We start from the raw sequence: 16667 nt of genomic DNA, 5'->3' as shown, positions 1-16667 counted from the left end.
CGGCAAACACCGCCTCCTCGCTCTGTCAACAAACGGATGAAGCAATATTTGGAAGACTTGCAGAATAAACTCTATAAATGTTGATAAGGAAATGCAGATGTTATCAACCTGGTGGAGGGGGAGGGAGGGGAAGTCGATTGTTTGACAGCCTTTTAGAAAACTTTACAAAAGTAAAACCAGGGACGGTGTGATTCATTTAATATAACAATCATATCATATACTGCAGTTTTTTAATACTACTGCATGGATGGACTGAACATTAAACTAGCTCATCATTACTGGCAGGTTGTAACGGAACAGTTTTTACTGAATGAAAGAAAAACATCTGGAATGATTCATTATATTCAGTCTGTGAAGAGCTGGATTCAGCAGGTTTCCCGGGTTCAGTAACATCAGGAACCAGTCGTTACACAGATGTTGCAAACGTGTGAGACATTGTCTGCGTCTCAATTCAGAGGCTGCAGTGTTCGGAGGCTGCATTTGAAGACAGGGACTAACTGCTCTTCAGTGACGAAGAGGTAATGGGGCCGGCATGACGCCCAAGGCTCGAGTATCAGGGTTCAACCGAATGCTACAGGTGTTTAAAAAACCAATGGGCATTAAAAACCTCGTCCTGTCCAACGTCTCCTTTCAGTTCGGCCCCTGAGGGGGGGCGTCTCCGTGGGCCGGGTAGACCGCGACCTCCGAAGGATGCAGCCCCCGGAATTGAGACACAGCTTCTGGTTCCACCTGAAGAGAGGATTGGTTCTAACATCATCATAGTCCGTCCATAATTACATTATATCTAATGTATAAGACAATTTAGCATCAGCTCTAAAGGTCTTTGCTCACCAAATTCTTATTTTTTGTCCGAAATTTGTCGCACGTTTTCACGGAACGACTCCGAAACTTTCACCCGTTTTGGGAACAGGTTTCACAGAATTTAGTTTCCTTCTTTTTAATGTTGGTCTCGTAGCGAACTGGACACCGACGTCCTGAAAGCCATCGCCTTGTTCCTGACGGCTTCTCAGGATCGGATGAACCCAGCGTTTATTTTTTATTTAGAACAAATAGAGAAATAAAACACATCGGACTCAGTGTTCAAGGTTTCTGTGCGTGAGGATTTTTATTGGCTGGCGGATTAAAAGACAAAAAGTACGGGCTTGGTGTACAAAGATCTTAAAGCTGGATCATCATCAAAACAAAGATTGACGACATGACAGCTCCCTCAAAGTGAAGCCAGATCCTCATGATCGCCCCCTGCTGGCTGCAGTATAGGTCATACACCCCACCTCCTCCACGTTAACAAATGGGACATGGACAACACAAAAAAAAAAGTCAAGTCGGCTGCGGGGAGCCGTCACGTCGTCCGTCTTTATTTACAGTCGGAGATTCAAACTCATCACAACCAAGGATGAAATAAAAGTTGCTTTAAAGCCAATTTTTCCAAAACTGCCTTGTTTGTCTCTTAGATTTAAAAACATTCGGGTGAAGTTTTAGTTTTTAATACTTCCAATAATACAGGTCACCTTCATATTAGCACTAAAACAGGAGAGTGGACGCTGGAGAAGACTTTGCTTCCAGTCCTCTCGTCAGATATGGAGTCGGCGTCAGCGGCCGAGGCGGCTCGCCCACAGTACGGATGATTATTACAGAGCCGAGGAGCAAAAACGCAAAATAAATAAAACAAACAAAGCAACTGAGACCCAAGTCCTCACATCGTTGTCCGTCAGCCGTCTTGTTTTCTGAATTGTCAAATGTCCCTGGCAACTTGTGGATTTAAAACTTTCTAACTGTAAATCATCAGAAGTTGCCGAATGGCGGAATATCTCTCCACGTCCTCGTCTCGTCCGTTTCCTGGTTATATTGTATAGAACTTTAAGCGGCCTTCTGGATTGGCTAATAGGTGCTTTCTGCAACGACACATAAATTCACTGGAGATAGAGATTTGCTGTTTTGGTTTGTAACTGTCAACTGAAATGTTGCTCAGGCGTCCGTCGCGGGGATCAGGAGAGAAAATGTTGGACGACTTTTCCTTTTTTTTTTTCGGACGAACCTCCGCACGTCTCAGTTCAGCTTCGTCTCTGCTGCTTGGATCAGTGTTGATCCTGCGAAGGCACAAAGTTCAAACCTGTTAATACCGACTGGTTTTTAAAAATATCATGATGTTAAACGTGGTAAAAGGACAAAACAACAAACTAATACCAACATCTCGAGTGCTGCCTGACTCGTGATGATGAATCCCGTTGGCTGAATTGGCGCCATGTGCCTGAAAGAAACAAAATATTAAATCATTATAGGATTTAAAGGATTTAAAGGCTCTATTCACAGAAAGTCAGATGAGAGGATATTTAACTACAGTAGCTTCCTTTGAATCAAAACACTTCCATCGTACCACATTCTTTTACCCAATTCTAGTTTTGTTTTTCTCTGCTAAAGGTTTCCCTGCAGCTTTACCGGGCTTTTGTCCGGATGCCTGCGCATGGCCTGCACCAGCTGGTCCACCTGCTGGTTGTGGTCCATGGCGTTCCTCAGGGCGTCCTCGGTGCCGAGCAGCCGCTGGCGCAGACGGTTCACCTCCGAGTCCAGAACCGAGGGGTCCAGCATGGAGTAGCGCCGGTGGTCGGGTGAAGCTCGTTCCCGACTCTGGAGAAAAGGTCACAATTCAAAAATCTGCCGTTAAATCATTTATTCACACTAAGATATACATGTGAGTAACATCTGGGAAATATATGATTTTACATTATTCATATATTCACTGAACTCTGTATGAACACAGACCTGAATATTAATTTAATTAGTCGTATATTCAGTTAATGCTGCTTGTTTACATTGTGTTGCTCCTTCATCTTAACACTAATGTTGATATCACCCATTTCCACCAATTAGAAACCTGCATAATTAAACTGAGGCATTATTGTGGAGCAATTATTATATGCACTCACCAATAAACCACAGATAATTATCCACATATTATATAATATCCATTCCTTGTTCTATTAGTGTATAACTTTTGTTACTACACATTGTTAACATCTTGAATCTGGTTTATTGATTGGAACATGGATATAAATATATTTTATGTGAACAATTTAATACCTTTGATAAGCTTTTATAAAGTAAAAGCAACATGTTTGTCATGTGAACGTGAACATATTCTGTACGATGAACATTTCATGTTTTCTGTAGCTCTCAATCACTCCCTGGTGATGTCACAGGGTTATCTCAGCTATAGCATTTTTCATTTGTAGTGAAATTAATTGCATTTTTAATTTATTGCTGTGGAGTTTGAATGATGTGGTTGTTTGCCTCGGGGGGGAAGAGTCTAAAAACAGACGCTTTAATGGGAAAATGTAGGATCCTGCTTTTTTTTTGCAACTTAACCCTTAAAAGGGACGAAAGGTCTGTGCACGTTCACCTCCGGCATCAACTCCAGTCAAACATATTCCAGATTTATAGAAAGAACAGAATAACTGGAGCATCGTAGAAAAGATGCTAAGCCTGAATTCTTACTTTAAAAACTAGAATCTTTTAATATATCTATTCATTTCCTAGTAGAACGACCAATAAGCTCATTAGCAGACACATTATGACCAGAACCTGTCTCTGAGGGTCAGTTTAAACCTGTTTTGCTTGTTAAACTCGACTTTCTGAGGAATAAGTGACAATAAAACAGCTTGAAAGTGGATTAATAAGGAATAAATGTCTCTATAATCTGTGATGATGAACTGTCGGGGTTGATAAACCTCAAATAAAGAGTTAGGTTAGCGATGCAGCCTTTCTCTGTTCTAATCTTTACCAGCAGGAGGAGTTTTTCTCGCAGCGTCCCGATGTCGTCCTGGAGTTTCTGCTCCTTCACCTTCCACTCGGCCTTGTGCAGATCTCGGTTCAGGTCCTTCTCCATGTCCCGCGAGTGGCGGTGCGACTCCAGGAGCAGCACCCTCAGCTCATTCAGGCTCCTGGTGGGAGAACGAGAGGAGAGAAGAAACCTTGAGTGTTTGCTGAGAAAAAGAAACACAAAGCCATTTTCTGTGGGTGTCTCTGACTCGCTGCAGAGAAGCTGTGAAACTCTGCTATTTTATGAGGAACACATGAGCTGAGACCTTGCACAAAGGTCATTATTATTCAAAAGCTCTGCAGCCCATTATAAGAATAACATGTCGGCCTGTCTGGCCAGAGGGAAGCGTGGAGGCGGCTTCGCTCTCTGTACATGTGAGGGTGGACGGACGCCTCCTTCCTAGAGTCAAGCTGTGCAGTTTCACATCAACTACATATACACAGGGCAGATTTTTGACCTGCAGCCAGTTACACATATATATACACACACATATATATATATATATATATATATATATATACACACATATATATATATATACACACATATATACATTTGTCTTCATGCTGAACATATATTCAAGCTGCTCTAATGGATGTTTTCATATGAATAATGCATCAAATGGGTTTGCATTAAAAAGAAAGGGAAGCAGGATGTGTCACTTTAATGCATCAATCACGTTAATGAGGAGATCATGTGTCAGCGTCATGCTTATAGCTTGCAGCTCTGCTGCCCCCACGTGGTCAGAAAAAAAATCAATCAATAAAATTGATTATTGAAGCAATGACAAGAGATTTTATTTTTCCTCTTTTTTTCCAACACTGCCTCAAACACGAAATGAATTTTTGAGGTGTTTTTCTTTCTGTGACGTGTCATATTCGACGGTGACTTCCTGGTTATCGTCTTTCTTGAATTATGAACAGAATTTATGAGATAAAAAACGTGTAACCATGTTCAACGTATTCTTTACTGAGGCGATGCGCTCGCTCCTTTTCCTGGACTCATGTCACGGACTGAAATAACATCAGTGACATTACGAAAAAACCAAATGATCATTTCATCCAATAACAATAACTCAGAGCGAGTCGGCCACTGAATCTTTCAATGGATGGAATATACTTTTATAGCGTGCATCGTAATCGCTGCAGTTATGATGCACAGAGATGTTCTGCTGCAGCCAGCGGCACTTACTTTTAGTGCCTCGCAGCTTTTACTAACATCATCACCATCAATAATGCAGGAGCGGTGTAATGTAAGTTGGCCAATAATGTAATACAATTAGGCCAATCTGAGTTAATACGGCACTGTGGAGAAATGCTTTGTCTGAACGTGAGCGTGTTCGGACTTAAACAAGGAAGCTGCAGCTCTACGAGGATTCTGTGACTTTTCTGTTTGCACTCGGCTGCTTAAACAAACTTATCAGAGTTTTATTGCATATATCCTGGAAGTGTTTGAGCAACAAACATGAAGCTGTGACGTTGAATCGTGAGCCAGAGACAACGAATTCAGTCAGTGACAAACAGGTCTTCATCGTTTTCCCTCAAGAGGACGAGACCCAGAGAGTCAGACCTCTAGTTTCACATCAGTGTGGTGGTACAGTCGGAAAAAAACAAGCGTTATATGTGCAAAGCTGACAAATATCCTCAGCTTCTGATGGAAATCTGAGGAGAAACATTCAGTTCATCCTCACCACCATCATCCATCGCTCCGTATTCCATATTCCAGGGTTGAGGAGGACTGGATACTCATCATACTCATCCTACTCGTCAAACTCATCATAAAGCTGCACCGATCAATATCTTACTACCGACCATGTCAGGAATCCACAGATCATCATCGTCACCAGACTCTACAGCTCCTCTCAGAGTCGTTTAGCTGATGTATTTCTGTTTCCTCTCCTGACCCAGTGAAAATCCTCGTCACATGTTACCTCACCAGAGCCAAAGGACAACCACAGATACTGAGCAACGAGCTGGTGAGCAGAGTGGAAACTTAGCTCATAAAAATACCTATAATTCCCTGAGCAGCTAAAATAAGAGCGAACGTGGGATGAACGTCCAAAACAAGACTCTGAACGAATTTCAAAAAAGCTAAATAACTGTGTAAAAAGGCAAATACCATCTTTAACATTTGCCATAAGATTTTAAATTGTTGATAATATGTTAACGTTGAGTTACGCTTCCAACAAGTGGAAGTGTCTCGTCATCATATTATTATTATTCACAGAGACTGTGTGAATGTTCCTAGATACTGTGTCCATGTCGTCTCTCCTGAGGTTTAATAATCTTCACTGAGCTCAACACACTTTAAACTCTTGAATATAATCGATAATGTAATATTATATTTATTTTGAATATTCCCAAAGCGACTCATGATATGACAATACCTAGATTTTAATCTATCATATCATTAAGGCCTAAATGTATACTCAACAGCATATTAATGATATTCTTCTGACATGTCTTTAATATACTATCATGAGGAATGCTAAGTACTTACTATTAATACTTACTTTAATTACTTTTTACAGTGTTTTTACTATAAAGCCTGTAAACAGAATGAAAACGTGTCCTGACGCTCATGTTCCTGCTGATGTTCAAGCTCCTTGAGAAGCTGACCCCCCCCCCCCCCCCCCCCCCCCAACATCGACTTTAACGAGATGAAACATTAGGGAATTAAACAGCATGATTCAAACAATATTGTTCAGGTTGACAACATGTGCAATAAAAATCCAAAGAGCGCCCGCGGGTTCCCAGAATGTGTCCATTACCAAATTGATAATATGATGGATTATTGGTCATTACGTCGTGCACGGACTTCCATGATCCGAAAGGCGCCGCGGCAGATTGTAAAGTCGACGTGACCTTGTGACCTCACCTCTCTTTCTTCAGCAGGTCCTGGCTGATGCTGACCAGCTGCCCAGAGGCATCATGGGACTTCTTGGTGATGGACTCCAGTTCGGCCTCCACGCGGATCTTCTCCCTCGCCAGGGCGTCGAGCTTCTTCTCCCCCGTCCGAACTTTTCCCTCCAGCGCTGGAGGCGAGAGGGAAATAACACAACGGTGGATTTTTACGCATATTTAAGGACATTTTTTAAGGGTTTGTGTTAATATATTTATTTCCGAAGGTTCTTGAACGGTGCAGATGAAGTCGGCTGTTTGTAAAACTCAATTATCTGAACACTCAAACAAATGAAGTTAACTAAAACAACTCTTCTTCACTCGTATCACACGTTGTACGTCTTGTTCGCCCTCCGCTCTTCAGAGCTCGTCGGTTCTGACGATCTGAGCTCGTTTTGAGTCCCTTTGATGTGGAGGATCTTTTACTTTGCCGACGACAGCCGGCTGACAGGTTTTCTCTGTGACACTAAAAGAACGCAGAAGGCGAAGATGAAGACGAGCGTCTGTGCACTGAACTCGGCGGGACACGGCGGAGAGTAAAGTGACGCCTGCAGTCACCACACGTACGGGCGCTACGCACAGGTACAAAGAGAGGAACACTAATACCCACTAATGAACGTGTCTGTTTAAAATTCAAACTGCCTGAGAAAAAACACGATTTAAAAATAAACCAAAAACACTGTGAGAAAAGACAGAATCCCTCTGAAGAGATTCACATCTCAACGTAAAACCTGCACGAGAACATCCGACGTCACAGTTTGGAAAAGGTCACAGACGCTCGTGGACACGTTCTGGAAAAAGGACATTTACCTCCCATCTGCGACTTGAGGCCTTCGACCTGGGAAGTGAGAGTAGTGACTTCTTTTTCCCTTTTCGACAACTTCTCCATTGTTTCTGAGGAAAAAGGAGAAAACAAGACTGTGAAGGAGACTGATGATGTTTTCCAGTGTTTCCTTCCTCTTGAGGGTTATACAGGTTTATTCTGAATATAAAATTGGAATATGAATACTTTCCAAAATGTCACATTATTCCTTTAAATTATAGAATTCAGAAAAATGCATTTCACTGCAACGCTCACATGTATAAATACACATTATGATCAGCAGCTTGTAAACATAAAAGGACTGTGATACCTTCGATATTCTGCTTCAGCTTCATCTTCTCATCTGAGATTTCATTATCTTCTATCACCTGAAAAAGGAAGATGAGGAGAGTTGAACCGGAAATTCAAACAAAGACTTTATTCCAAACTATGCAGGTTGGACTTCTGGCTTCGGCGACTCACGTTAGCGTCCCGGGGGGTGTAGCGGTCGGCCTGGATGGCCTGGAGCTGGTTCGCCGTCACCCTCAGGTTCTCCTCCAGCTTCTGGATCTCCACCTGGCTCTCGGCCTGAGCTTTCTGCAGAGCCTGATAATCCGTCATCTTCTTCTCCGACAGCTCCAGTCTCCCTCTCAGCTCATCCGTGCTCCTGCCCTGCTCCTTCTGGAGCGTCTCCATCTCCGCCAGCCTCTGCTCCGCTTTCACGAGCTTGTCGGTCGCCTCCTCCACCGCCTGCTTCCCGCTTTTAGCCTCCGCCTCCGCCCTCCACGTGTGGCTGCCCTCCGCCAGCTGCTCCTTGGCCTCCTGCAGACGAGAGCAGAGGTCCTCGCGTTCCTTGGTCAGGATCGCAGCTTCGATCTTGTGCTTGGCCTTGAGATTCTCCGTCTCCAGCTGGTGCTCCATCTTCAGGCTCTCCAGGACGGCTCGCAGCTCCTGGGCATCCTGCTCTTGACCTTCAGGACCGTCGTGGCTGCTGCTCAGCGAGGCCTTCAGCTCGTCCACAGATCGATGGTGGTCGCTCACTAGAGAGTCAAATTTAGTCTGCGGAGGGAAATGAGGAGGATTATGTCGCTGCACTGGATGAATATAAGGAAAACAATAATTCAGATTAAACCTTTTGTTTACAATCTATTATTGTTTAGTTTTCCTTGGTCAAAGTAAAAAAAATGTCTGGACTTTTCTTTACTGTAAGCCAAGTTTTGTTGGACACTTTGAATCCCTCATTTCAATATTTCAACATTTTTTATGTGCAATCCAATTTTCAGTCTATTTATCCTGTTTATACGACACATATATTATATAGTCTTTATATTTTCTTATGTTAAATTGTGTTTTTTACTTGTTTATTAGGTTTTTACTGATGCTTCTATTTTCCTAAAAAGTGATATATGGCAAAACCTCTGTGATGTGGAACTAATGTCTTATGTTATTGTGTCTTATCTAATCGTATATTATCTGATCTTATGTGATCATATTGTATCTTATGGTCTATTTTGTTATTGTATGAGATCTTATGTTAATGCATCTCATTGAGTTTGTGTAATTTGGTGCTGATCCAAATATAAATCTGGACCCAGTGAGTTTAAATCAGTTTCCTAAAGGAGCCGTTGGGCCTCGTGAACGTCTGAGCTCTAACTGAGTGACTTTCTAGTTTCTGCATTTCAAACATCTCGGCAGGTCAGCGAACACACGTCCATGACTCATTCACAGAAAGAAGCCTCCTGCTGTTGTTTGTATTTGACGGAGGTAAACGCAGCAGAATACCTTCCAGGTGTCCATCATGTCCACGTTCTCCTTGTTGGCCAGTTGGACTTTCTGCTTCAGCTCACTAATCTCCTGGATGTGTTTCTGCACCACCGTCTTCAGGGAGTCCACCTCCTGCTGGCTGGCTGCTAACTCCGTCTGATACTTCTCCTTCAGCTCGCTGCTCTCCTTGTGGTGCTCGCGGCCGGCCGACAGCAGCTGCTGGCGCAGGAGGGCGGTCTCAGGCTGGGCGTCGGAGCCGGCGGTGGCGTCGCCGTCGCCGGGCTGCTGCGAGCTGGAGTCGCACCCTCCTCCCAGTTGGGCCTGAGGTTCTTGATGTCCGCTCTCCTGAGGGTGAGCTCCTCTCCAGATGCATGATGCGACTCTGCTCCTCCACGGTGGTTTGCTGATGACAAAGAGAGGAACATCCGTCACTGCACAGCGTGGAGAACCTGCAACAGAACGGCGTCATTCCAAAGAAAAGGTGACAGCAGAAAATCAGGTTGAAAAGAAAAAAAACGGAAAATCAACAGGAAACAATCTGAAGGTCGTCGCAAGGACTGAAGACAATCCAGTGCATTCAGTGGAGGAAACAACACAAACATAAGTGGACAGCGACACTTTGACTCTGGCTTCCTGTTGAACTCCTGAGATACGAGACAACATAAAGACTAACACATGAGAAGATATATCTTAAATTGTTATATTTGAAATAAACTAAATACTAAATACTTAAACAGGACACAAAATTGAATTTGAGTTTCATCTAAAGACTGTCGCTATGATTCATTTTGTTGTACTTCTATAACAACAGAATCAATCATGTGAACTTTCAAATCCAGTCTCGCTAATCTAGCAGGTAACAGACTTATTTAAAGTCACTGTATCGTTTTCATCCGAACTGACGAAGCCGAGGAGCCAAAGGATCAACGTGTCTCTGTCCAAATATTTGAGCGGCTCAGTGTTTGTGCACAGACGTGGAAGATGAGAGGAGAGCACAGCCATTCTCTGATCATCTAGAAGCAGCCAAGCAAATATAATAAAGCTCACAGCAAACCTCCGCATGGTGACACTGCGCACACACACACAGACACACACACACAGCACACCGACAGACACACACAGACACACACATCTGCAAACATCCTGCACACACTCAAATCCAATCAAAATAATAAAAGAAGAGATTAAGGAGGAGGACCTGCTGCACGGTGCACAGATGTTACTTCCAACCATCTGGGAAAACAATCCAGCAGACCTCCGAGTTGCTGCTCGATGCGTATCAGAGACGCAGAACCGAACAGCATTCAGATTACAGCACAGCACACAGGAGTGAGAGAGTCGGAGAGGATCTATGCGAGGTTAATGTCCGTGACAGCAGAAGTCGATTCGAAGTCGAGAATTGAGAATAGCTCTGCGGGCGGATCAAAGCCAGAACAAGATCAAATCTGTTTTTCACCTGGTCTCTTACCCAACCTCAAGGCTGCTGCAGCGTGAGAGCCTCGTCCCTGTTGGCAGAAGCAGACCTTACTCAAAGTGCTTTGTTATCGCTCATGATGGCTGCAAAATTGAAAAGCGCGGGCTCGTTGGGCTTTGATTTGGTGAAACCAGTGTCTGTTATTGAGGAGGCATTTTGCTCTGAAGTGCAGGATTGTGTGTCCGAGCGGTGCAGAGGACGTCCTTCGCCCCCCCCCCCCCCCCGCACTCCTCCGCTGATTGTAAACGTGCATTACCGTGATCGTTTGCCTGGAAAAAACGTTCATCTGAAACCCCCCCCCCCCCTGTGATGAATTCCAGCGACAATTTAGAGACAATTTAGATAAGTGCTGAGAAATTATCGGGAGCTGAGGGACGTTCATCCCCCTGTAAAAAAAAACCCAGAGGGTGTTATTTCAAACTGTTATGAGTCCTGGCATCTGAGCAGTGCAGCTGGCAACGGATCCAAAATGGCAACTTTTTCTTTTTACGAAAAACAAAAAGACAATCAACCACCAGCTACGGCAACAGAAGACGTGAGAAGCTGAAGCAGCCGATGTTGTCGCTGCTGCGGGGGGGGGGGGGGGGGGGTCGAGGGTGACGATGCAACACAGGGTCATGAGGTGGGAGCGACACAACCAGGGGGGGGGGGTGGGGGGGGGGGGGGGGGGGAGGAGCAGATTAGGTCGGAGTGCATGAATGATTTGCATGTTTCTAACCTCGTGGAAGGTAAATAACCATCTATCAGTGTCATGTTGAGGATCTGCAGCCATTAAGTACATTATAAATAATATAACAACTTATATTTAACAGGATGTGATATAGAAAAGTTTCTTATTTCAACAAATCCAATGAAAAGACAATAAACTGATCCGATCATGGTATCGTCTGTGCCGCCTGAAGCCGTAAAGCATCATCGTTTCTTACTTCTTTATTTAGTTCACTTATTTTTATTAAAGATATTTCTCTGATAGGACAAAGCTCCGCAGGTGAAAATTCACCGTTTCTTTCTCTAATTGAGCAAAATCTGCTCCACACAGCAGAGCCCAGCTGTCTTGAATTATTCAGACTTTATTTCTTTATTTCTCTAAAAGAAACTGAGCAGAGTTTACTGGTCACAGGAGCCATTTTTTAAAGATTCATGTTTTCAGAAGGAGCCACGAGCAGCTGAGGGAATCTGTGAGTACGGACTGATGAGTTTATTCTTCTGTTTTCATACGATTTGTTGACTTAAAACTGTAAAACCTTGAATATTAAAGATATTTAAAATGTTTAACCTTTTGAAAAAAAACAGCCTATATAATGTCACAGATACATAAAAATGAATTTATCTTATTTCTGTATCTGTAGCATCAGAACAGACGTTGATCCAGATTTTATATATATATATATTTATATTTTAACTTTTGCAGAACCCGACAGATATGGATTTTTGGTGCACAGATATTGATACACACATAAATAATTTAACAATGATTCCTAAGATGTTTATATTCAATATATAAACATAACCAAAATACGTAGAACTTGAATAAAGAAAATAAACTTAATTTAACGTAAAATGCAATTCTTCCAGTTACCATATTGCTCTATACACACATTGTTTTAATGTTTTATTCTGTATAGTTATGTTCAGATCTGTCGGGCTCCAAACGTGGATGTTAAATGATTCTTTATGTGTCTCTAGTTCGCTTTAACAGGTGGAGTTTGACTTTGACCTGTGTTAAAGTTATAGATGTGAGTTATTCTTCCATCAACAAAGAAGCAAACGGGAGCAGAACCACACAGAACAGCAGCTGCAGGCAGACACATGGGCCGGTGCTCTTTTTACCCTCCTCCTCTCTAAGTCTTTGTGAAGCGCCTCTGCTCTCGACTTTTCGAGATACAGACTCTGCTCAAGCCGACGAATATGGGCATGTTCCATTTTCGTCTGTGTCTACAGAGAGAGACAGAGAGAGAGAGAGAGAGAGAGAGAGAGACAGACTCAAAGGGAAAGAGGACCCGTGGAGATCGGAGGGGCAATGGTGGAGATCACAACAACCGTCAACAGAGGATGAAGCGTCGTGGACGGCGGCGCTGAGCGAGAACCCAGCTGATCACATGATGGGAAGATGTGAGGAAGAGGAGGGATTTCCCTCAGAACCCACTGAGAGAGTTTGATTTCAGACCCTCGACTCACTTGGAGAGAAGATGCGTTTTAAAGTTATCGTGGTGAAAAACAACGTAACTCCAGCAACCAACTGCTGTAAAGATGTGTTTAACATTCATTTACGTTTTCTTTCACTGAAATATTAATTACCTACGACAACAAGGATTTCTTTTCACACTTGTTTCGGAAAGATTACGCAAAAAACTACCGGACAGATTCCCCATGAAACTTGATGGAAGGATTTGGTTTGGGTCAGGGAAGAACCTGTTTTGGTGTGGATCCGGACAAAGGGGCAGATCCAGGATTATTTGATCATATCATATTTTATTTGATATGATAGTTATGCTTGGGACGGTGCCACAGACAGTGAAGAGATGTTAGAAAGCACCAAGACACTTCATTCCCTCCACCAGGGACCTTATGTTCGTTCAGTTGCTTGTTTGTCAGCAAGATTTTGCAAAAACTACCGGACAGATTTCCACAAAACTTGGTGGAAGGATGAGACGTGAGCCAAGAAATAACTCATTTAATATTTGGTGTGGATCCTTATCTAAATTTGTTAGATATGGTTTTTTTCCCACTGATTTCCGAGGGAACAATCAATGGAGAAGACATGCAGATTGGCACTAAGTTAATTGGAGATTCTAAACTGACCATGGGTGTGAGTGTGTGGGTGTGAATCGTTGTCCAGGGGCCACTCGACGTGAGCACCCCCACTGCGACCCTCACAGGATAAGCAGCCTGATGGATGGATGTGCAAAAAATCCAGAGGTAGCACATTTTTAAACGTGGTACAATGGGGGGGGTTAGGATTTTTTCCAGCCGCTGCACGGTAACAAGCTGAGGAAAACGTGGATCCAGTGAAGAAGAAACAGTTTGTGAGTTTCTTCACTGGTTCTTAGAAATAAGTCCAAACGACACATGATGGATTTGGTGCAGAATTTAAAGGCTTTGCTGGAGACCTGAGCTCCACTGGTTGTTTTTCTTTTCACGGGATTCACAAACCATTGGGAATATATCGCTGGGCAAATCCTCCGTGCAGTTGGAACATTGTGCTGGAATTTTACAGCAGGCGACTGCATGTGTAGTTTCTTTGAGATAATCTGTCTCCTCCTGTCGTGCTCTCGTTTTCAGGCTGAGAGATTTCCCCTCACTGCAGAATGTGGAATCACAAGCGCGTGTTTGTCGGTGCATACGTCTGGCGGCTAAGTGCAGTGGCCGACCAGATGCGTATTAAGAAGTGACCAAATTAGATTTACCTTCCATCCAGCTTCTTTCTCCGGGGACGTTCGGCAGCGAAGACAGACGCTCTACTTTATCTAATGGATTCCAGACTTTCCTGCCCGGCTTAAAAATTGGATGCGAGTTCACCGAAGTCAGCAATTTATTTGTGGGTTTTCTTAAAGCCTCACAGTTTGTTTGAATTCGGTCCCAAAAACATGCGGAGACCGAAAGGCTGCTCTCCTTTCATGATGTTTCTGTCCCGCTGCTGTGGCGAGCGCCGAGGCCGTCAATCAACTGCTCGGAGGGGTTCGAGTCCACATCATCTTCCCAAACACATCCTCATCTGTTCTGCATGTTTAAACACACGGGACATTGGTCTTTTTTGTCTCCGTCTCCAGGGTTTGAATTATACCGACGATGCCGTCTGTGTTATTACAGCATTAAAAATGGAAACTACTGAGAAAACGCTGTGAATTAGTGAGATTAATATACACATGTTCGATTATTGATGGATTATAGATTGAAATCCTGCTGGTTATTACCTCCAGGTCTCCTTTGGTGATGGACTCCTCCTCGACTCTGAACTGCAGGTCCTCAACTTTCCTGTGAATTAAAGACGTTTGAGATGAGGATCAGTTCTGTTCTGTTGACTAATCCTTCATTTGTGTCTTCACCTGCTCTGACTGTTCAGATTGTAAACTTTACTGTCTTGTGATCACATGTTTTGTCCCAGTAACAATGAAAAGTAATGATACTGATGACAGGACTCGCACTCTGCAGGATATTATTAGGATCATCACTCCAGAGGCGGCGACGCACCAGCTCACGTCACCTCCCCGACGTGATGTCATGAGGAAGAAGGTGCAAACAAAAACACGATGGAAACCGGAGTCCTGTGACAACAAATCGGTAAAATAATGATTTGCAGTAGAAACGAGTCTGGATGAGAAATAGATGCAGTGAACACAGCCTGTCTCTTGAGGTGACGTCTTAACTGTCATTAATCGTCTGTGCAGCTGTGACGGGTCATGGAGGACACTCGTGTTCCTGCCACATATCGACCAGCTGTTCCTCCAACTCAGATTTCAAATCCTAAATATCAAACATGTTTGATAATTATCGGGCGATTGGGGATTGTTAATAACAGATTCTCTGGGGGTCAAATCGGGGGTTACATTCCTGCAGTCTGAGAGGAAAACTAAAGGCACATTTTTCCAAAATGCTGAAATATTCCTTTTAGATTTGAGTGATTTTTACCTTTTCTCTTCTTCAAGCTGATTGGACAGTTCCAGCTTATCTTTCTGCGTGCTGGCCAATAAGGCTTTGACCTGCTGGGCGGTGCTCTCATTGTCTGTTACATACTGTGGACAGGAGAAGAAGATCAAACATCTTAAACCTAACAAGAGTTTACTCCAGTGTTCTGTGACTGTATGAATCCCTGGACGAGTGTCCTACCTGCACGTGCTGCGTCTTGAGGACGGTCAGCTCCTTCTCCACCTCACAGATGTGGCTCGTGGCCTTGGCCACCTCGCCTCGCTCCAGGTCCCTCTCGGCCAGCAGCTGCTCGATGTGCTGCTGCTTCTCCTTCAGCGCCTCCTGCAGCGCCGTGGTGCCGGAGATCTTCCGGGCGTAGCGGGACGACGTCTCCGTCAACTAAGTGAGGAAAGAGCGGAAAGACGTCAGGAAACGCAGGAGAAGAGAGGAGGAATATTTAAAGGGTTAAGAAGGAGAGGAAAATAAAGGGAAGGAAGGAATACAGAGACATTGAGGTACATAGGGACAAGGAAGGATAAAAGTGAGTCGGACACAAATGAGTCATAATTTCTTATTTCACGATCATGGGAAAACATTCTGTGATCTCCACATGAGAGGATTTACTTCTGAAGGTCGAAATCAGACTCATGATTTCTGATGATTAAAATAATTGTTCTTTGAATCTGACTAAACAAAGTTTTGCTTTAATTTGATCACAGATTCATTATTTCATGATCATCAAAAGGCAAAATCAGTAGACCTCATTTCACTGTCACACACACATAACAAATAATAATAATCACAATATATCAAACTAATGAAGTAGCTCCTACATGCATTAATAATGATATTATACTTGTATATCCATTTATGGACGTATGGGCGATGTATGCAAGTGCTGTCAAAAATATAATAATAATGAGAATAATAATAATAAATGTCATTCATTTACCAAATTTAATACATAAAATTAAGCTCAAAGTGCTTCACAAAAAAAACAAAAATACTTGGGAAGCACAGCATCATATTTGTAATAACAACTGCAATATCTTCTTTGGCCACTAGAGTTCGCTCTTTTAAAAGGATTCCTGCCTGATGCATGAGATTCATTAAGTTTGAATCATAACTTTTTTTGTGAACGTAGATTTTCTGATTCATACATGATTTCAGATTCTGATAGAAACAGCAGAAATACATGAAGATCACTGAAGTGATTCTTGATTTTGTGTTTAGCTCCAATAAGAACTGGTCTTATTGATATTTCAGAATCTTTAAGTTACAGAA

General features: G+C 43.1%; 1 protein-coding gene across 1 annotated transcript in view; it reads right to left on the bottom strand.

Moving 5' to 3' along the window:
* Positions 1-1079: 1079 nt before the first annotated feature.
* clip2 (CAP-GLY domain containing linker protein 2) overlaps positions 1080-16667 on the bottom strand; it is a 31548-nt gene continuing 15960 nt past the window's right edge. Inside the window, 15 exon segments of the mRNA XM_034605595.1 lie at positions 1080-2087; positions 2189-2248; positions 2437-2625; positions 3779-3938; positions 6695-6851; positions 7528-7611; positions 7851-7908; positions 8003-8578; positions 9302-9586; positions 9589-9647; positions 9650-9686; positions 12588-12692; positions 14672-14732; positions 15387-15490; positions 15585-15782. Of these exon segments, the coding sequence (XP_034461486.1) occupies positions 2076-2087; positions 2189-2248; positions 2437-2625; positions 3779-3938; positions 6695-6851; positions 7528-7611; positions 7851-7908; positions 8003-8578; positions 9302-9586; positions 9589-9647; positions 9650-9686; positions 12588-12692; positions 14672-14732; positions 15387-15490; positions 15585-15782 (2145 nt within the window). The 3' untranslated portion in view covers positions 1080-2075.

The sequence above is a fragment of the Hippoglossus hippoglossus genome, chromosome 14, assembly GCF_009819705.1.
Source record: "Hippoglossus hippoglossus isolate fHipHip1 chromosome 14, fHipHip1.pri, whole genome shotgun sequence".
In the NCBI taxonomy this organism is placed as follows: domain Eukaryota; kingdom Metazoa; phylum Chordata; class Actinopteri; order Pleuronectiformes; family Pleuronectidae; genus Hippoglossus; species Hippoglossus hippoglossus.
Note: the sequence above shows the minus strand (reverse complement) of the source record. Positions and strands in the feature narration are given on the sequence as shown.